At 47.9% G+C, this 20,073-nt stretch overlaps 3 protein-coding genes across 4 annotated transcripts; 2 read left to right on the top strand and 1 right to left on the bottom strand.

Moving 5' to 3' along the window:
- Window positions 1–89: 89 nt before the first annotated feature.
- MRPL51 (mitochondrial ribosomal protein L51) lies at window positions 90–736 on the top strand. Its single transcript, XM_031610236.2, has 2 exons — window positions 90–362; window positions 474–736. Exons 1-2 carry the CDS (start codon window positions 128–130, stop codon window positions 668–670), a joined length of 432 nt encoding a protein of 143 aa, XP_031466096.1. The 5' UTR covers window positions 90–127; the 3' UTR covers window positions 671–736.
- Window positions 737–3,418: 2,682 nt separating this feature from the next.
- On the top strand, window positions 3,419–9,242 carry VAMP1 (vesicle associated membrane protein 1). Its single transcript, XM_090148861.1, has 5 exons — window positions 3,419–3,524; window positions 4,077–4,206; window positions 4,997–5,155; window positions 5,409–5,460; window positions 6,657–9,242. Coding segments are annotated over exons 1-5 (477 nt in total). The 5' UTR covers window positions 3,419–3,522; the 3' UTR covers window positions 6,791–9,242.
- A 2,072-nt stretch (window positions 9,243–11,314) lies between these two features.
- SCNN1A (sodium channel epithelial 1 subunit alpha) lies at window positions 11,315–19,411 on the bottom strand. 2 transcript variants are annotated; one of them, XM_090148785.1, is made up of 13 exons: window positions 19,165–19,411; window positions 18,702–19,075; window positions 18,052–18,307; window positions 17,050–17,237; window positions 16,183–16,283; window positions 15,357–15,520; window positions 14,891–14,989; window positions 14,604–14,721; window positions 14,250–14,328; window positions 13,883–13,940; window positions 13,703–13,758; window positions 13,092–13,167; window positions 11,315–12,880 (listed from the first exon to the last, which is right to left on the bottom strand). In XM_090148785.1, exons 1-13 carry the CDS (start codon window positions 19,264–19,266, stop codon window positions 12,554–12,556), a joined length of 1,998 nt encoding a protein of 665 aa, XP_090004911.1. In that variant the 5' UTR covers window positions 19,267–19,411; the 3' UTR covers window positions 11,315–12,553. The 2 variants fall into 2 exon arrangements, with proteins under 2 accessions (XP_090004911.1, XP_031466088.2); XM_031610228.2 differs by having other exon boundaries at window positions 19,249–19,411.
- Window positions 19,412–20,073: the final 662 nt, after the last annotated feature.

Genomic DNA, 20,073 nt, shown 5'->3' with positions numbered 1-20,073 from the left:
ATTTCCTCTCCCGGCCTATCAGCGGCGCGGCCCTGCAGGGCCTCGACCAATCGTCGGTTCCCTTCCCTCAGCGACCGTTAGCGCGGCACAGCCCGCCTCCTTCCGCTTCATCCGGGTCGCCGCCAAGATGGCGGCGCTGGTGCGGGGTCTGGTGCTGCGGGCCGCGGCCCTGCCCCAGGCGGTGCGGAGCGTCAGCGGTGGGGGGCAGCGCCCCGAGTCCTGCCGCCCTCTGCCCATCACCTCCCCGCTGGCCGGGCTGCCCCGCAACTTTCGTGTTAGGGAGCCCCCGAAGCCTCGGAAGGTGGATCGGTGGACGGAGAAACGGGCCTTGTTCGGGGTCTACGACAACGTGGGGATCCTGGGTGAGGTGTCCCCCTGCCGGCTGCGGGCTCTGGGCGGGAGGGGACGGCGCCGGGGGAGCGATCGGGACCTTTCCCGGGTTCTGCCTTCAGCCTTTACCCTTTTATTCTCAGGCGGTTTCCAGATCCACCCGAAGCACCTCATCGTGGGGCCCAGGTGGCTGCGAGGCTGGCGGGGGAATGAGCTGCAGCGGTGCATTCGCAAGAAGCAGATGGTGGGAGATCGGATGTTCCTGGATGATTACCACAACCTCAAAAAGAGGATCCGGTTCTTGTACAAGCGCTTCAACCGCACTGGGAAGCACCGCTAGGAGAGACTGTGGGTCTGGCGTGGGGTTTTGCGGTGTCACAGTCGGAATAAAGCCATCTTTCTTGTGGCTTTGTTCCTAGTGTCTTCTGCAACTTCTGCTGCGTGTTTCTGGCCTAGCCCCAAGGTCCTGCTGCTGTGCCAGGCCTGAGCTCTTTGGAAGTTCAGTCGCCTTAGTCACGTCTGACGTACTTCTCACAGTGCCAACCTGCACCTCTTAGCTATTATCTGAGAGTCTTCCAGTTTTTGGCCAGGCTTCTAGCTTCCTTTCAGTCTTTATTAGCTCCAAGTTTTCAATGTCCTACTCAGCAATTTCAGTACATGTCATCTTAGATTTCTCCTTGTAAGCCAAATTACCAAGTTAATGATGAGCATGTCTCTCAATAATACCTCTCAGTGCTCACTGCGTGCCCCCTGACCTCTGCATATCTGTGATTGCTATCAAGTTTAAATGAAACAAACATTAGCTGAAGTACATCAAAATGTGTTTTTAGAGCAGGATGTGTCTCTATTTCATAATGATAATGACTTAACTCTGTCTTAATTTCAGCTGGGACAGAATTTTTTTCTTCAGAGTGTCTGGTGTGATGCTGTCTTTGAGTCTAGGAGAAAACAATGTTGATAACACACCAACGTTTATAATTGCTGTTAAGCAGTGTTGTAGAGAGCCAAGGCTGTTCTCAGGGAAAGGCCCAAGGAGCTGGAAGGAAACAGAACTAGGACACCTGACTTAAACTGGCCATAGGGATACTCCATACTGTATGACATCATGCAGAATAAGGGGGTCAGAGTTCATCTCACTCTTTTCCATTACTCAGGGTGCTACTTTGGCATCAGTTAGGGGGTGGTGAGCAATTGCTTGTGCATCATTCATTATATGAATATATATATATATCACATATATGTTTATTTATGTATGTAGTCATAACTATTGTCTTATCCTAGTAAGTAGTTTTATCTTAACCCACAAGTTCTACCTTTTTTGGTTGTTTTTTTTTTCTTCTTCTGATTCTCTCCCACGTCTTTCTGGGAAGGGGGAGACTGAGCAAATGTCTCTGTGTTGCTTAGCCACCTGCTGGATTAAAGCACAACAAATCCCAAACTGGTGACACTTAACAAGCAAGTGTCTTTTTGTTAATTTAGGCACTTAACTGGTTTGTTAAACTCCCAGCTTCTCATATTCCATAACTTCTTCTAGACCATTGAGAGAAGAAGCCATAGTGAGTCAAAGTTGGGATCCCTCAACTCCAGCATCTTTTTTCTCATACAGTTTACTGTTATATGCTGCAGAAGAATTAGCACAAAATCTCCAAGATGAGCATGCATCTGCCTAAATAATAACTTGACTGCTAGGTAGTTGGAGAGGTTACTTGCTGACAATGTATCCTGTTACAGAGTAGAATTGCTCTATCTTTAAAAGCACTTGTTTGAAAGCAGCAGGGAATGAAAAGAACTTTGGGTCTGCACCTCAGGAAGGTGAACCCAAATTCTCTATTCAAGCAACTGCAAATTCCACATTCTCAGGTGCAGGGTTGCAGACCTGTGAGTCAGTTTTGAAGGAAGCCCGGTTCATAAAACAGTATGTACTTTGTTCTAATATGCAGTGCTTCACTTGAGAAAGCGGTATGAGGTGGATTATCACTCCCACAGGAAATAAATGACAAATTTAACAAGGCAGCGAAGCTGTGGTCATTATGGCTAACCCACACAGACTGCAGCTGCCCATCAGATTGGTGAGTTACGCTGTCAGAACAAGTCATGGTTCGAAATCTGAGGGGAGGACAGACCTTGTATCTGATGCTTCTCACACCCAGCTTGTGAACCACCTTGGACTATGGCCAAAAGATTGGAGTGGAGACCAAGCAAGCACCTGGAAGAGGTGCAACAAATTTGTAGCTGAAAATACATCAGAAACTGAGGAGTCTCAGCTCTGTGGGCCTCAAGGGAATGTGCACTAGGAGAACCAAACCAGTAGTTCAGCAAGTTTCACCTTCTGTTATTCCCATGGTTCTGCCACGCTGAGCTGCATTCTCCTTTGACATTTGGGAGTCCACATCAGCTTTAACTTTCTGTATTCCTTGTAGCCACACGCTCTTGGCCCTGAGGCTGTAACATGCAACGTGCTGCCTCGTGTATCTACTAATCATCAAGTCTATCATGAAAAACCAAACAACGTCCCGCTTCACCTTTAAAGAAACGTAGTTCAACGTAGGTCTGACCTGATTGCTTGCCACTGCACAAAATGCTGCATGGAAACTTCTCGTCCTAGAATATTTCTGCTTTCCGTTTTGCAATCAAATGGAAGAACGCTCCCTTCTCATCCGGTAGGTTTTCCAAAATCTCTAGAGGAAAAAGCCAAACTCAGAGCCGTTCTCGGGGCTACTGCCAGAGCCTCATTTCCCTCAGCTGGCAGCCAAGGCTTGAACGCAGCCGCTTGCGGGGCCTCATTCAGGTTTTCCTCCACGGCGGCAGCACGCCAGCAGCACCATACCCGGATTGCTGCAGCACCCGCGCGCAGCGGACTGTCGCGGCGCTGAGCCCTGCTCCGATCGGGCGGTGCCAACGGGGGCCGGGGCTCATTCCCGGGGAGCCCGGGGACAGCGAGAGGCGGGACTTAGGGAAGCGGCTTTCTTCACAGACGCCTCGCTGCGGCCGAGCCGAGGCGCGCTGATTGGCTTCGGAGTAAGACGGAGCGGTGCTGATTCGCTGGTCTCGGCGAGACCTTCCTGTGCTTACTTCTGACTGGCTGCCGGCCGTGTGGGCGGGGCCTCAGCCGCTATAAGTGAGGCTGCAGGTGGCGTGCGGGCGCTTCTGTCGGCGCGGTGCGCGGTGGTTTGTCTGAGTGTCGGCCGGGGGATGTGAGTGTCCGTGGGGCGGGAAGTGGCGGCGGCGGCGGCTGCTGGAGATGGGGCGGCCGTGCGGGAGGCCGTGCGGGTTGGGACGGCGGGCGGGCGGTTGAGCGAGAGCGGGGCCGGCGGCCTGCCCGGCGGCGGCACGGGGAGTGGCGCATTGCAGCAACCGCGGGCCGGGCTGCGCGCACCGCCACCCCTCGGCCGGGGCGCTCCCGCTGCCCGCCCGCAGCGCCAGAGGTTGCGCGGGGCCCGTCCCTTCGTTGCAGCCCCCTTCACGGCTCCCTGCTTCTGGGGCCCGGTCCCGTCGTCCCTCTCCGACGCCTGCGGCACGCTGCGGGCCGCCTCCCGGTCACCTCCTTCCCTTCTCGGGAGCTGGCAGGGCGCGATGCCAGCACGGCCCGACCCGCAAGCTGCCTGCGGCCGCTCCGGGGGCAGCTGAGGGAGGCTGCGGGCCCGGGGGCCACTGCTTGCTCTCGCCTTCAGCTCGGGGTGGGCGTCTGTCCTTTGGCAGCTGGGGGTCTGATGTTATTTTCTCTCTGCCCTTGTGTGTTCCCGCAGGTCTGAACCAGCTCAGCAGCCCGCTCCTGGGGCCCCTGAAGGGGGTGCCCCTGCCGGGGGTCCCCCGGGGCCGCCCCCCAATCTGAGCAGTAACCGTCGGCTGCAGCAGACGCAGGCCCAGGTGGAGGAGGTCAGTAGCTGTGCTGCTTCCCTTAGGCTGTACGGGCGCTTGTGCCGCTCTGCTGCAGTGATGCTCATGATAAGTTTATGTTGCTGAAGAGGTGGATGCTTTTGGAATATAGATACTGGAAAGGCACTAATAATTGATGCAAGCACAGTGTCTAATCTGTAAACGGGCTGGAGCTGAGATGAAATGGCTTTATATTTAAGAGCTGCATAATTTTGGTTATGACATCTAAAGAGCAGAACTGCTAGACTTCTTGTGCTTCATATGACGTGTCTGTCATAGAAATAAACCTCTACAGGATCCAGAACAACTCTTAATCCCTGCTAGAAGAACAGGCGGAGTGCGAGTTCAATGTAAAATGTGAACCTTACCTGACTTCAGAGTTAGTGGCTGCTGACATGCAGTAACTCCTTTATGCCTCGTTGGGGCAGCAACACGTAGCTCTAAGTTGTCTTTGCAGTTATCTTCCACTGAGCATGTGATCGCTGTTGTGGAGGGGGTTGCTATAATCTTGATGATGAGAACTTTCAAAAACAAGTGAGAGCAGTGTGCTGCAAATGTAGTTTAATTATACTTGAAATGATACCTTAGCAGTGTGCTTGGATCTTTCCCCATTGCTAAGTAGGTGATGACCTGTTTTGTTTTGTTTTTTTTTTAACCCTCATCTTTATTCTTTGTTTCAAACCTCTACTTGTTAGTGGTATCTCAGCCTTACTTTTTGGCTGTGTTACTGCTCTTACACTTGCAATTCTGTTTACCACTACGACTGCTGCTACTGTTTTTCGTTCTGCAGGTGGTTGATATTATGCGAGTAAATGTTGACAAGGTACTGGAACGAGACCAGAAACTTTCAGAGCTTGATGACCGGGCAGATGCGCTTCAGGCTGGTGCCTCAGTATTTGAAAGTAGTGCAGCAAAACTCAAAAGGAAGTACTGGTGGAAGAACTGTAAGGTGAGTTTCCTAGTGTTATGATTTCTTTCATTAGAGGAAATTTAATTAGTTTTCTTCAGGGCTTTCTGAGGATAGTTGGGACATAATAACCATTATAACTATTTCAAATGCTTAGGATTATTTCACTGTGGGAAGTCTTTGAGGCCTCAGCTGTCCTGCCTTCAGCATCTGCCTTATGTTCCCTGGTTGTCATGGAAGGTGTGAACTTGCCAATCTGTTCTGAGTATTACAATCTGACAATCTCTCTTTCTAGATGATGATCATGATGGGAGTGATTTGTGCCATTGTGGTGGTGGTGATTGTAAGTAAGTACTGAAAAGCCCAGGATCACAGGTGAAGAAGCCCTAACTCCAGAGTACTTTTAAAACTTTTGGTTTTTTGGGTTTATGATCTGGAGGGTTTTGTTTGCATAAGTGGTAACTTCTTTCCTTGGAAAAGGGAAGTGATAGTGTTGGAACTCCCACAGTTACTGTGGAAATAGTATGCTCTATAGAGCAAGGAAAGGAAGTGGGGGTGGTCATCAATGTAGAAATGAGACAGCTTTATTACCAGGTCAAATAAAACTGTAAATATGAGGGGTAGGTACCTTGAAGTGGGTGGGTTTGCAAGTCTGTTTCCTCGTGGGGGATTTGGAGGTCTCTGGGGGACCTTTGGTGTAACTTGCCCTTCTGTTCTTTCCTTTTTTTTCCCTCTTGCTTTGTGTCCAGTCTACTTTTTTACTTGAATGTAGCCCATTCAGTCTGCAACCTGCTATCCCCTGTCACCTTGCCTGTCTCTTCTTGCCTCTGAATCTTCCCTTCCACCTAGCTTCTTCATTGATTACTTTATTGGTTCTGATTTGTTGTCTTTTCTAAGATTATGAAGTGCTCTACTGATCATGGGTTAGACTTCCCAACAGCTGCAGCTTAAGAGAGGGTCATCTGAGCTGAGAGGAATAGGAAGCAGAAGAGGAGTGGGTGGCTATTATCTTGCTCTTCTGCAGGGAATTTGTGGCTTATTTTGGGGTGTAAGCTTGTTCAGTTAGTGCCTGTGTGAACTCTAGCAAATAAAGAATGCCTTAATGTAGTGCCTTTGGGGATGCAGGACTTCATCATGTGAGATGCTTGTGCTCTGCATAAAGAGTGGCAACATGATGTATGCTTTTAATTGATGAAATAAAGGCTAGTTTATGCTGGTCAGTGACTATGATCCATCTGACTGAGCTAGACAGTCATCTAGATTTCTCTAATCATGCAGGGATGAGCACTCAAGGAAGTGATTTATTCTGCCTGTTATAATAAGTTGACTTGCTCTTTGAATGTGGACATTTCAGTTGTAATAAAAGGGAGCCGACGTGATTACCTTAGTGAAGTGCAACAAATTTATGTTGATTGAAAGGAGTTTTATCGCTGTCTAAAGGGTCTGTGTGGGCATAAAATCTACTGCCAGAAGGAATAAATTGCCAACAGCGCAAGGAGTGTGGTGGGTGTACGTGCATCAAATATTCCTTTCATCTATGCAGACACAAGCCAGGACCTTACAGCTTTCTACAGTCTTGCATCTTTCTGGAAGATGTTGGAGTTAGTAGCAGAAAAGAGAATGGAGTTTGCTTTCCAGTGTTACCATGTTGAATGGCAAAGGAAGTCCACTACATAGTAGATGAAGGTGAAGGAAATTGGATGTTCTTCACATTAGACTGAGTCACACAGGTTTTTAAGAATACCTGTTCTGCTTCTCCAACCATGAAAGCCCTAACTTTTAGCAGGAGTTAGGAATTCAAAGGGAAATGCTGCTCTGGCATGGATATTGCAAAGTGACATTAGTTGCCCCAGTTTGGCAGCATAGATCTCTAGATAAAACTGAAATCTTCCTACTTGCTATGGGTTCTCTTGAGCTTAGATTTGGAGTGGTCTCTGCTGTAAATAAACTTACAGTGTGGAATGCCATGGTTTTCTGTAAGCAATCTCCTATGCTTTCAGAAAGAGCAGGAGCTGTGAATTGCTCAAATATGTTGTCAAACCAGAGGTTAAATGAGCTGTCCTGTTCCACAGTTTCTGCAGTTTTTTGAGGAGTGTATTTTTTTATTTTTTTTTTTTACAAGCTGAGCTGTAGCCCATAATCTGGACTGTAAAGAGGACAGCTCTTTAGTTGAGGAAGCTCTACCTCAGGCACAGAGTTCTGTCTAGGCTTAGGAGGACGTAGGGGAAAACATCACTGGCATTCCGGGGTGGAAGTACAAAAGATGGGAGGGGCAGATGCATTTTGTTGCACTGAGTATGCTGGAGAAGCCCCTTTCCTCCTCACAGATTGTCTGGGAAGGGGCTAGGTTTTGCACGCTCACTTCCATGCCCCAGCATTTCATTTGCGCTGAGTTCATCTCCCTGCAATTCCATCCCTCTCCACCTTGGGTGAGGGCAGAGTTGAAGATCTGCAGTGAAGCAGCCCTCGTCCCCTGAGCACTTCCCTAATTCCCTGTGGAACTGAGATGTGATGGACGGTCAGAAGTGCATCTGCTGAAGAGGAGCCAGGGTCTGCTTTGTACTACTTACGGCTATCATTCTAGGGGGTGGGCATACAAGCTTGAGGCCCCCAGACCAGCAATTCTCTTGAACTTTTCAAAACAAAGCCGTTGGTGCCCCATTCCTCCTATTCCTCTGGGGACTAAGGTCCCCTTAGGCTGTCTCTTCCATTTTTTTTCTCTTGGATGTTGTATGTTGCTGTCTCTTCTGCTACCTTTCCCCTCCTTTGTGTCTCTATGCATGGGCAAAAAATTTACCAAGGCCCTCTGAGTAAGAGCAAGGGACTCTGCTGTATGCAGCATTACAGCCAATTACGCACGTGCAATTTATTTCCTTCCTCTATAAACACAACTGTAATCTCTGGCATGTTGTAGTAATCGACTCATGTACTTTAAACAGTCTCAAAGAAACACAGTTCATCACCTTACTGAGTCTGTCTGGTCTGTTAGTGGGTGGGAAGGGCTGGGATCACAGACTGCTTTTAACACATTTCTAAACACACTGTTTTTATTGTCACTTCAGTACCATATGCATAATGAAAGTTCTATCCCTTAACGTAAGGAGCAGTCTCCTGTTGCCATGGTGCTGGTTGTCAGTGGTACTGGAACTGTATGTATGACTGACTCGGTGGTAAGTCTGTAACAAGGCATGCAGACTAGAGGCTCCTCAAGCCAATTCTACTTCCAGCCACCATGTCCAGCTGTGGTGTAATCCACAGGGAGGTGATTCCCCAAATGGATGTGTTGCTGGTAGCTCTAACTTCTCAGGCTGTGTTGCCTGTGGGTTTCAGTGACCTACGTCCAGGTCCTTAAATTTGGACCATTATTTTTCACTGGGTTTGGGATGGCTTTTGGGCTGTACTCAGGATCTGAATGAAGATCTCCTGAAGTAGGATGATACTCACAGGATAGATTGGAGAATAGCTGGAATTAAGGTAAGTACCCCCCCAGTTTTGCTTCACTTGTACACTTGAAACTCATTAAGAAGAAATGGGCAGAACTTGCTTTAAAATGAGACACCTGTGCATTTATCTGCACTTGCTATTACAATTTTGAAGTTGTAAACAATCCTCTCTGCAGCTTGTGGATCAAAACATTTTGATTGCAATCTTTGTCCAGGCTCAACTTTATTGCAGACTGATCAGAACAATGTATGTCCATTGGTGAAACTGAAGCAGTGCTGCTAGGCTATCTCAAAAATGAAAGCACTCCTGGAAGAGTAGGGATTCTGGTCTGGCCAGTGAGTTAAAGTAGCACATACCGTCCAAATGTCAGTACAGATCAGGCCTGCACAACCAAGCAATTAGTTCTGTCCCATTTTTGCTGTGGGCAGGAAGGATTTTTATTCTCAGAACATATGAAGACTCCATTCCATTGATGACATCGTCTCAAAGTCCCTAGCCAAACCTGGAGACTTGTGCTCACTCTCCAAAACTGGTCAGCTGTCCTTTCTTTAAACTTCCCTTTGTCCAGACACAAGAACTTGTGTTGAAAATTTCCCAGCAACTCTTTCCTGCCCCAGATGTTGCTGTCTTCCTTCTTTTTGCCCCTGCCTTTCCTGTCACACGTGTTCATAGTTTCCTGGCTTATATCATCACTCCAGCTACTCTCTTCATTCAAGTCTCTTTGGGTGCTCTGAATGCTCCTGTGAATTTTTGCACCTGTGTATGGGACTCCTCTCATTTTGTTGTTCCCTGGTATTGTCTTGCATCATCTCTACACCCTCACATTCTCAAACCCTTTTTGCTAGAGGTTTGAACTGTTCAACCTCTCCTTCTCATATCACTTTCGATTTCCCTGGTCCTACTTCACTATCATCTTAGTGCACTCTCATCTTAGTGCTTTTCAGGTCCTTTCATTTGACTGGAACCACCAAAATAATTAGTGTCCTTAAATTTCTTAGACTATATTCCTTTTCTTCCATAGCATGATGTCCAAATGCTTTTAATTCTATCAGCTTGCAAATTTTTGCTACTACCACAGACATTTGGGCCCTTTATACCCTGTCTCAGCTGGTTCTTCCACATCCCAAGAGCTCAGATCTTTCTTCCTTATATTTCAGCAGCATTCTTACTTCATGCTCCAACTTGTCCACAAAATAATTTCTTCTTCCGCACCTTCCTTCCCCTTTAGGCATTTTTCCCTATGTCTGTGGTTTTCCTAGGATGATGTGTTCCCAGTCCAAAAAGATCACTTCCCTTTCTTCAGTGTCCTATGAACAGCAGTTGTTCCTTGTGTGTTTTCCATGTCTTTTAAGTAATTGCACTGTACTGTTAATGTAACTAATAAATTTATCCTTTGTACAAATTCATAGCTGAAAGTTGAAGACTTTTCCCTTGTTGTCCAGTGAATATCTCTGAATGCGTGTGTTCTTCCCTTTTCTTTAGTATTTCATATACTCAGTGAAACACTCAATTTCCTGCACTCATTCCAGCACTACTGGCCTCACCTCTCATCAGCCAGACCAAATTCACTGTGCGTCTGTTGAGCTGATAATTTATGGCATTGTCTGCTCACAGCAAGCATAGGGATTTTCTTGTGAGGATGGCCTGATCTCTCACACAATGGCAGTTTTTGCACTAATCCTTTGGGCAGGTACAGCTAATCCAGTTGCCGACCTGTATAGCAACTTCATGTTTGTACAGGCCTTTAGTTCTGGATTTATAGCCATTACTTTGAGTTCGTCAGTCAAAGCTCATGTTTTAAATTTCACCACTTCTGCAGAAGAGATAATGTGGTGCAAGATTCCTCCAGGAATTATCACTTTCTTCTATATCTGAAGAGACGTTAAATATCTTTCAAGTAGCTATTGCCTCTGATCTTTATTTAATTACTAAATTATGTGTGATGCAGTGGGTTGCATCAATGTTATGGTTGTCACAAGGAACTGTATCATGTGAGGATTCATGCTTTAGTTTTTATATATTCTAGAAAGATCAGGCTTGGTTGAGACTGCTTTATGTTTTGCACTTTTTACTTCCAATCTGTCTTTTCTTGATGTGGAGGTGACTTTGTAAAATGACTGGCAGTGCTCAGTGTCACACTTCTGCTCATTCATGTACCAGTGACTTCCTGAAGCAACAATCAGTAATACTGAATTTACGATCAGGATCTGGGCTGCGGATGCAGCATTCTAACTTCTTTTTGCTTTTGATCATTCAAGACTGCTTTAATTGTCAAAAAGTTTTGTTTGTTTTAGTCACTAGTTCTAGCTCTTAACTTTGCTTCTTAGCCAGCATGTTTTTGCAGAAAATAAAAATTCCTATATTTGGTCAACTTTAGGGTGGGTGTTTTAGTGTTTTTCTTTTAAACGCTTGTAGAAGTCTGTTTGGTTTGTTTGTTTACAATGAAGGCTTCTCAGTACCCATGGTTGCAGGGCTCTCTCTCCTGCCAGTCTGAAGAACAAGGATGCCAATGACAGCTAATGCCCTTTCACCTCACCCTGCTAATTGCTTGCTTCTATTCCCAGTAGAAAAACAGTAGTTCTTCCCTTAGACAGAAAGGATCGGCACAGCACTGGGACAAAGTTGGAAAAACTAAGATTTGAGTTTAGTGTTTGTGCCTGTGAGGAATAAAATCATTCTGCTAGGAAGTGGAAAGTGCACTTAGGTAATCAAGGCAACAGTAGTGCAACAGGCATGTTTTACATATCAAATGGGAGAATTAGGTAACAATACATACTTGTAAAGTTCTGCAGAGCTCCAAGTGTGGGGCACCTACCTTAAATTTTTAAAGTATTCTAAGTTTTTGTTTGTTGATTGACTACTTTCTGAGTTCAAAAGAGGAGGCTGTTTGCAGTATGATTATGTACATGGATATGCCTAAACTAGATATTTTAATTCTGGTATCTGTGTCCAGTGAAGTGGATTTTCCTGTCTGTTGAGGACATCACCCTTGCTCTCTTTGGCATCATGTAAAGTGCTGTGTAAACGCCATTGCCAACAGATGCAGCAGACTTCTTTTTTTGTATAAAGAAAAAAAGGCAAGCTTTCTGCAAAAGATAAAGTGTACGCTGAGATCTCCAAATTGTTCTTTAAACTGAGGAGAGGGTCCTCTTCTAGAGGTAACCATCTATTATCTTTTGATCAGGTCAAAGCTTTCCCTGAAAGCATCTTACATTAAAGTCTGCAGCAGTTTTATAATCCTTAGCAGAATATGAGGGCCCACTCTAGGCTGAGTTCATTTCATCCTGAACCCTCTGGCAAACAAATGGCTGAATGTACGTATGTATGGTGTATCACAGGGAAGGAGATTGTTACACAGTGAAGCTCTACCAGTGTGCTATGGGCTCCTTTCTGTCCTGCTCCTTTCTGTCCTGCACGCTTCAGCAACCTCCCTAGACTATTGTGAATCACATGGATTGAGACTGCCAGCAGCCTCTCCTCTGGGAGAAGAGAGGGTGTGCAGCTTGGTCTAGAGATCAGAGCTGGCTGTTAAGAAGTAGGGAAGAGCAACCGGTTTCCAGCCTCAGGGGATGTTTAAGGCTCAGCCTGCTGAGAGACTTACATCCATGCTGAGACTCCATTTTGGTCCCTTGTCATACTACAGAGAAGGCCAGTTGCACCTGCCAAACCTCTTTAATTAATAACAGATGAGAGCTGTTGCAGCATCTTTTTTGCAGAGGAAAAAAAATTAATGCACATGTAAAGACTATAAGGAAGCTGAGTTGACATCTCCCCTTTGCAAACACCATGTGACTCTCATCCCTGGTGATCCCAGGAGCAACAGTGTTTTACAAGACTGAAGGATTCACATATAATAAAAGCAATTAACCACAGTACAGTCTTCTGCTATGATCGAGGCAGAGCATCCCAAAAAGAATGAAAAGTAGGTCCCACAGAGAAAGTACACAGCTTCTGGTCCAACTGTCATCTAACTGAATTATGAAATAGATCTCTGCCTCACTCATGTCCTGTTTCACCATCCTTGCTTGGTCCGCATGGTTCCAGGCTGTTGTAAGATGGCAGCGTGGTCACTACAGCCTCAACAGTGAAGCGGTGTGGAGCACCAAGTCCTGATGCCTCATCTTGGAAGGCAGTGTTATCGTGACTATTTGGAGGGGGCCTTGCAGAGGTGTGCCACCGCTTGGAGCGGAACCGGCGGAAGGCCAGGATGAAAGTGATGACAATGAAATCCAGAATCAGCTCTGCAAGCTCCATCACAGATAGGACAGAGGATCCAAACCAGAGACTCCACTGATTCCCAAGTTGGGACAAGAGAGTCACTACCTGCAAGAGAAAGAAATAGGGAGTGATGAGAGCATTTGTTGGAGCCTTTTGCTTCTCTGTTTGCTCCCATTGCTAGTACTATCATGGCACTGGGGAGTTTTTCCACATCTTCCACAGGAAGAGACTTGAGAGTCAGCAGTGCTGCTGGAATGAACACCTGCCATGCAGACGGACGTTGTGGTGTAATGGGTGGATGTGGTAAAGTACGTACTGTGAAGGCTGGTGACTCCCCATTGGTCTTGTAGTTCCATTCCTCAAAAAAGATATTCACTTTTGCAACTCCATTCCTGTTAACGAAAAATGAGTATGAGCAATGCTAAATCTGTAGTCTTTGCATTTCTTCACTAAGCTTAGCCATCTTCTCTGTCTCCTTCCACTTCCTGTGCTCCTTACACATATACCACCTAGTATCTTTTCTCCATTTCCAGAGTTCCCTCAGTTTTTATGAAAATCTGAGGGACCAACTGTGCATTTCTGAGACTGCACTGTGAACTCCAGCATTTGTGTCATAAGTTGGTAAGTGGCAACTCCTGCATTGCTCTCCCTTCCCACTCTTTCACTAGCCTTTACGGTGACTCTGAACCATATGGCAGGAGCCTTTGAGTTACTCTTTTCAGACTAGCAGCTAACCCTGTAAGTCTTCACTTGGATACCCAGTCTTTGTTGACGTCACGGTTTCTCTCTGCTGACTCAAATCCACTGCCCTTGCCTCAAGTCCATGCACCATTACTGATTTAATCTGAACTTTGAACCACTCCATTCACCCTTTTTCCACTTGGATTATTTCTGGTTTTGATAAAATCTCTGTAAATGGTCTCTCACCTCTTGGATGTTATATTGTATTTGTTCTGTTGTGAAAGCATGTAAAAAACCCAATCCTGAAATGAAAGTGCAATAAATTATGTGACTGCAGTCACCTCTTGTAGATTTGGAACCAGTTGAGGGGGAGGATTAAATCAGAGTTCAGAGCAGTGCTGTGAAGCCAGGACGCTACCCTCTTACCTCTGAGACAGCAGAAGGCCAGCGAGAGTATCCAGCAGAGAGCTGGTATTCTGTCATTCTGTAAGACAAGAGAGTGTGTTAGCTGCTGAAGTGGTCAGAGCCATGAAGCTCGGTCTCAGTCCCCAGGCACACCTGGAAACTCCCTCCCATGTTGAAGTTGTGCCCACTTCCCATTGAGCTTCTGCACAATCTTCAGGAGCTCACCCCGGAGCCGACACTGATTCTCCTCAGCCATTTTATCTTCCTGATGGGAGAAATATCATTTAGGTCTGCACTTCAGCTAGTGGCTCAAGATTTTGTCCTGGTCAGTGAATGCTTTCCAACATCTCTAGGAATAGAGAGTTCCCAGTGTAACTTACAGACTTACTTGCAAGGTTTCCGACATTTGTGGAAGCAGCCCAGCACATCAGCTTTGAATTCAGCAAGGAGTTTGTAATAGCAGTAGCCTAAGCAGCAGAGAAAATAAATCCAGATAAGCTCACAGTATCTATATGGAAAGAAAGTAATGTGCAACAGCAGAGGGAATCCAAAGAGTTCCTTTCACACATTCAGAGGAACTAACTATCGAAGAGAAGAGTGTCTTTTGGCTGTCCCATATCAGAAAGCCTCATTTAAAACAGTTAAGAGTTACTGGGACATGAGGTGGGCAAAACAGGTTCAGATGGGCATGAGGTTTACTTTGTAATATTTATCATATAAATCCTCTCCTGTAAGTACTTACCCCAAGCTATGTGCTTTGTGTAGTCACAATACTCTGCTCCATCAGGTAAGGGATAAAAGTAATAGGCACAGGAGCAGCGCTCTACCATGTTGAGCTGAAAGCAGGAACGAATGCAGACCTGCGAACACATGATATGGAAATATTTGAACAGGGGAACCAAAGCTTTTATGCCCTGTATCACATTATCATATTAACATTGCCCATGGACAAGCACAACTATTAGGGGACTGAAGCATTCCAGGAAAGCTGGGAAAGGAGCTGGCATGGAATCAGTGATCACAGGTTACCTGTTCAGTGTAGCGAGATGAGTACAAATTTTGCACTGGCACATCACTGCCATCCTCTGTACAGTCGCTGTAACTGCCCCCAAGGCGCTCGGTCATCTCCTAGAACATCAAAGTCGTTTCACAAAACAACTAGCACTTTGTTATCCCATCTCTACACTTCTGTGCCACCCACTGACCCACTGCTTTCATCACTACCTGCTCCTTATGCTTACCACTGGATGCCAGCTCCCCCTGCTTACCCGTTTCATTATTCTCTTATGAATTGCAACTCTCTTATGAATTCTCATCCAGCCTGGTAAATTGCTGGTCTTCCTGCCCTCCCCTCCCCACCCCCCTTCATTCCAGATGATTAATCCTCTCCCTTTAACACCTTCAGTCCCAAACCATCTGTATCTATCCACCAAGTTACACCTTTCACACTGAAGTCCCACATCCACAGCTCTTAACCCTGCTGCGGCTGCCTCACCTTCCTCATGCTGATGGAGGTCTCAATACCTGGACGCACATTGAAACCCCCATCATCCATGAAGGCTGGCTCATTCTGATCGTGGACCATGACTCTGGCTCCAGTTACTGTTGATAACAGAGGGATGAAATCATTCTGCTCGGTGCGCACCACCAGAGAGAGGCCTGAGGACATGCCAGAGAACAAGGGATGTCACGGGTGGCCATCATGTAGGGAAGGACAGAGAGCAGAGTAGTTACATCTGGATCACTAAGAAGTAAAGGGAGAGAAATGTCGGCTGGGGCTGAACCTAAGCTGAGTGGGAATGGGAGTGTGGCTGAAGGGAGAACAGAGAGAAGGCTGGAGGCTGAAGGCTCCAGGAGAGGCTGGAGAAAACTGGATTTCTTAATTGCTACTTAGAAAAGGCAGATCTGGGAATGGAGAGAGATTTCACAGAGAGAATTGGAATTGAACAGAAAATTGGCCCGAGAGGGGCTTCAGAAAGGTTAAACCAGCTGCTCAAAACTGTAAGTGCCGAAGGAGGAAGCCAAGACTAAACTGTCAGGAGGACAGCACTAGAGCTCAACAGAGACTTCAGGAGCAGACAGTGAAAGTCCAGAGGGAGCAGTGAACGTAAGGGTCAGGCACTGATGGGAAAGAGAGTTCAGTAGGACAGCAGTGAAGGACAACCATGTCCATGACACAGACACCTCCACATGAGTCAAAGCAGAGTTGGGATGAGACAGAGCAGAGCTGCAATCTACCACCACCACTGGCTGCCTGTAACTCCTCCAGTCTTTCAGACACCCTCCCTGGGGAAAACAGCTAAGCCGAAAGTGCCTCTCACCATTATTGATCCCAGGCAGAGAGGATGTCCACAGGCTGCTGCTGTTGTCATTGAAGGTGTAGCAGTTCCCATACAAGGGATGGTGGAAGTGGGTGTAATTCCTGTGATGGGAACAGAAATATTCACACAGGTGAGAAGAGCTGTGAGACCAAGAACTTCCTGAAAGGAACAGTTCTCTTTTCCACCTGCACAGAGAGGGACTTAGAGCAGATGGGCAGTGTTTGTTATGTAAACTAACCTGAACAGGGAAAAGCAATTAAAATCTGCTGTAAAAAATGTCCTAGAGCTAGACGGGTTTTTATACATTTTCTTGTATTGCTAGCATTTGATAGCCAGGATGGGTTTTTTTAGCAGCATCAGCAATTACTGTATTATCTTAATATTGACAAAGCTCTTAGATCTCTGTACCCCTTGCCTTGCTGATGGGTTTAATTTCATCGTCTCTTTAGGGCTTCTAAACCATAACGGCAGGAGGGAAGTGCAATGCTGTTTTCACTGTCCTTCTCTTCTCCTCTTCCCTTATCGGTCTGATACGTATGACTTCAGCACTGCACACCACCCTCAGCATGCACACCAGCCTTCTATGTTGTACACTTGGGGTTTGTAGCAGTGTAATTATTTCATTTCTGTGAAATTCAGGGGAAGGAGAAACCATCCTCTGAGGTCCATAGCTTCAGGTCACAGAAAGTCTGACCCTGGTAAGCACAATACTCAGGAAAAACTTGAGATACTGCTTGAGAAAATGGGACCTGAACAAAGAACAGCCCCACCTTGGGAAAGAAGTTCTCTAACATGAATTCTCCTTGAACCCAGGCACAAAATGCAGGTGTCAGTAGGAATAAACAGTGGGGTGTTTCCACCACTTACGCCTTGTCACACGTTGCTTCGTTGAAGCGGCAAGCATAAATAAAATTCTCAAAGTCAGACTCATCCAGGTCTTTCGCATCAGGCACCTGTGCCAGGATATTGATGTAGTGAAAGCTGTACCACTCCCGCACTGCATCCACTCCTGAGGAGTACGTCTGATGGAAACAATCCTCATTGTTTTCACTGCACTGTGAGAATGAGAAAGCAGCTGTATCAGGGAAGTCTCGTCCCAGAGGAGGTGGCTGTGCTCCCTTATCAAGGTACAGAAACAAAGCAGAGTGAGCAAAAATGCTCTGCAGCACTGCTGTGCTCAAGAAAAAGGCAATCAATAGCACGGGAAAAAGTAATCCCTCAGTGGAAGCGAAACACCAGGTCAGCAGGCATGGGTGAGTGAGACTGTAAACAGCAAATTGCAGTGTGTTGTGCAGTGCGATCCACTGTATATAAAACCTATGTGATATAAAACTAGAAGCTTTAAACTCTAGCATGGGGAGCCCTCCCTTCAGGGTGTGTCCAGAGAAACTTGGTGACCCCGTAGAACTCCATTTAACTGGCTAATGACTCCCTTCAGTGCCTTTTAAAATGCAAATACAGATACCCTAGGGCAAAGAAGATACTGCCCAGGAGCAAATATAGCCATGATCACATTCTGCATGGCCCACGGCCATGCAATACCATCCCCTCAACAATTACAGAGCAATGCTGTGGCTGTTAGTAAATAGCTCTGGAAGACTGATGTAGCCTTCAGGAAGAACAAGGTTTCTCTGTCTCACCTAGGAACAGACGGACACTGACATGGACAAGTCTTGCACATAAATAAGGACGGGAGTTGGGGACCAGTAATATGTTGGGAAAAGGCTTCAACTCCACATCATCTGTCATCAAGAAAAGCCAGCACCAAAAATCCCTCTATATGAGGAAGGGCATGGCCACAAGGCTAAAAAGGCAGAAGTGGCTAGACGGGTCGGAGTGGGTAGCTCAGTACACATCTTGGGATCTCACCAGAACAAAGCCAATTTTCCAGTCGTTCTTGTCCACTGAGGGACTGTTTTCTGGCAAGCTGACCAAGTTATCCCGCTTCTGCCTCCGCAGAGGATGGCGCTGAACATGATGGAGCAGGCTCCTCGAGGTGCGCCTTCGTGAGAATTGCGCTGACCCGTCACTTCGTGCCAAGGACATGTTATAGTCATAAAGGTCCAACAGTGTCTGATGGGTGATTTGGTCCAGTTCGTCCAGCTTCTTTCGAATGGCACTGTACCTATACGGTGGGAGAGAGGAGCCTGCAGGGTTAGGGCTGGATGCACATGAACAGTTCTGAATAAGATATGTGGCAGAGTTTAATGGGGTGATTCAGGATATTCCCACTGACAGCTGAAAATCAAGCCCCTTTGCTGGAGGCCATTGTTCCTTGTGGGAGATAAGGAAGTGCAACTGCTTCTGCCTTGGGAAAGTTTTCAGAGCAGCCCACCACCAGGTAGAACAGTAAAACACAATTTACTGCGAATGCCCTGTGGCAACAAAGGCTCGCAAGAAGCTTCCCTTCCACCTGCCCTTCTATAAGTCGAGGACCAAGAAAAGAACACGAATACATGCCTGTATCCTATGCCCATGGAGGTCAAGGCAGCTGAAAGTTCTGGGAGACCATTTCTTACCTGTATGGGTTGAGCGTGCACAGCGTCACTGCAGGGAAAGTCAGCCTGTCTGAGTTGAGGTTGAGGTTGAGGTTGACAGGGTAGCTGAAGTACTCCCTGTAGAGGATTCCAAACTGCCAGTACATTAAGCCGAAGGTGAGAAAGAAGAGGACAGACCAGAAGGCTGTCTTCATCTTGTTCTTTTTAGAGCACACCAGGCGGATAGCTCCATGGATGGTCGTGTTGCTACAGAAGAACTGGAACAGCTCCTGGTAGGAACCATAGAATTCGATGAGGCCCTCCTTCTCATCTTCCTTCTGCTGCTGCTCCGCTTCCTGCTTGCACTGCGTCGTCTTCTCCCTTTCTGGCCTCTTCCCTGCCTTCACAGACCCACCCTGAAACACAAATTAAGAGCGAGGTGGGCTTCCAACAGGATCACAGCTCCGGAAAGCCGGTGCTCCCACCCCCTCCTCCCTCATCCCACCAGGGCCCGACAGGTGACAGCCACTCCCCGCTTCCCACCCGAGCCCGCAGCCCTCCCGCAGCCGCCGACCCCCGCGGGACTGACGCGGGGCGCCGTGCCCATAGCGGGGCCGTCCCGCGCCGTCGGGGCGGGAGGCGGCGGGCCGGGATCAGGGCCCAGGGCTCGCTCTCCCCGGCGCTGCCGGCTCGCTCGCAGCTCCCCGGCTGGGCTGGGACTGGTTCCTTTCCAGTTGGAGCCAGCACCCCGCCCGGCTCCTGCCCTGCCAGCCTCTCCCCGCCCACCCCTCCTTCCCTTCCCCTTCCCCTTCCCCCCTGGGCCGCTCCCGGCGAAGAAAAGCCTCTTTAAACTCTCAAGTGTCCGCGGCCGGGCGTGGGCGGCCGAGGGCGCGGGGTCTGCTCTAGGGGGTCACCTTGGCGGCGCCGCGCCGTCGGAGATCGCTGCGAGGTGGCGTCCTGGCGGCCCCCGGGACCCCGCCGGGCGCTCGATGGCACCGCGGAGCCCCCAGCAAGGAGCCGGCAGCCCTGCCCCGGCCAGGTGGGGCGCGGGGAACGGCGCGGCCCCCCGCCGCTCCCCCCGGCGGCGATGTGGGAAGCGAGCTGGCAGGGCTGGCCCGAGAAGGGACGATAGGGACGGGGCCGCTTTCCCCCTTCGCTCTCAGCCCGTCCGGGGGGCCGCCAGGGCCGAGCCGTGCCCAAGGAGCACCACGGTGCACCACGGCGCTTTGTCATGGGGGCACACCGGTATCCTGCGTCCCTGCAGCGCTTTGTGTGCGGCTTTAACCACTGGATTTCACAAAGCAGAGGCAGGTGAATTTGGAGTGAGCTTTTCGTGAGAGCTGGGGCTGGGGCAGGGCAGGCTCAGGGGGATGAGGTGATATGCATGAAGGAACACTGCTTTTGCTGGTTCGTT

This window comes from Phasianus colchicus, chromosome 1, assembly GCF_987193195.1.
Source record: "Phasianus colchicus chromosome 1, bPhaCol1.hap1.1, whole genome shotgun sequence".
Lineage (NCBI taxonomy): Eukaryota > Metazoa > Chordata > Aves > Galliformes > Phasianidae > Phasianus > Phasianus colchicus.
Note: the sequence above shows the minus strand (reverse complement) of the source record. Positions and strands in the feature narration are given on the sequence as shown.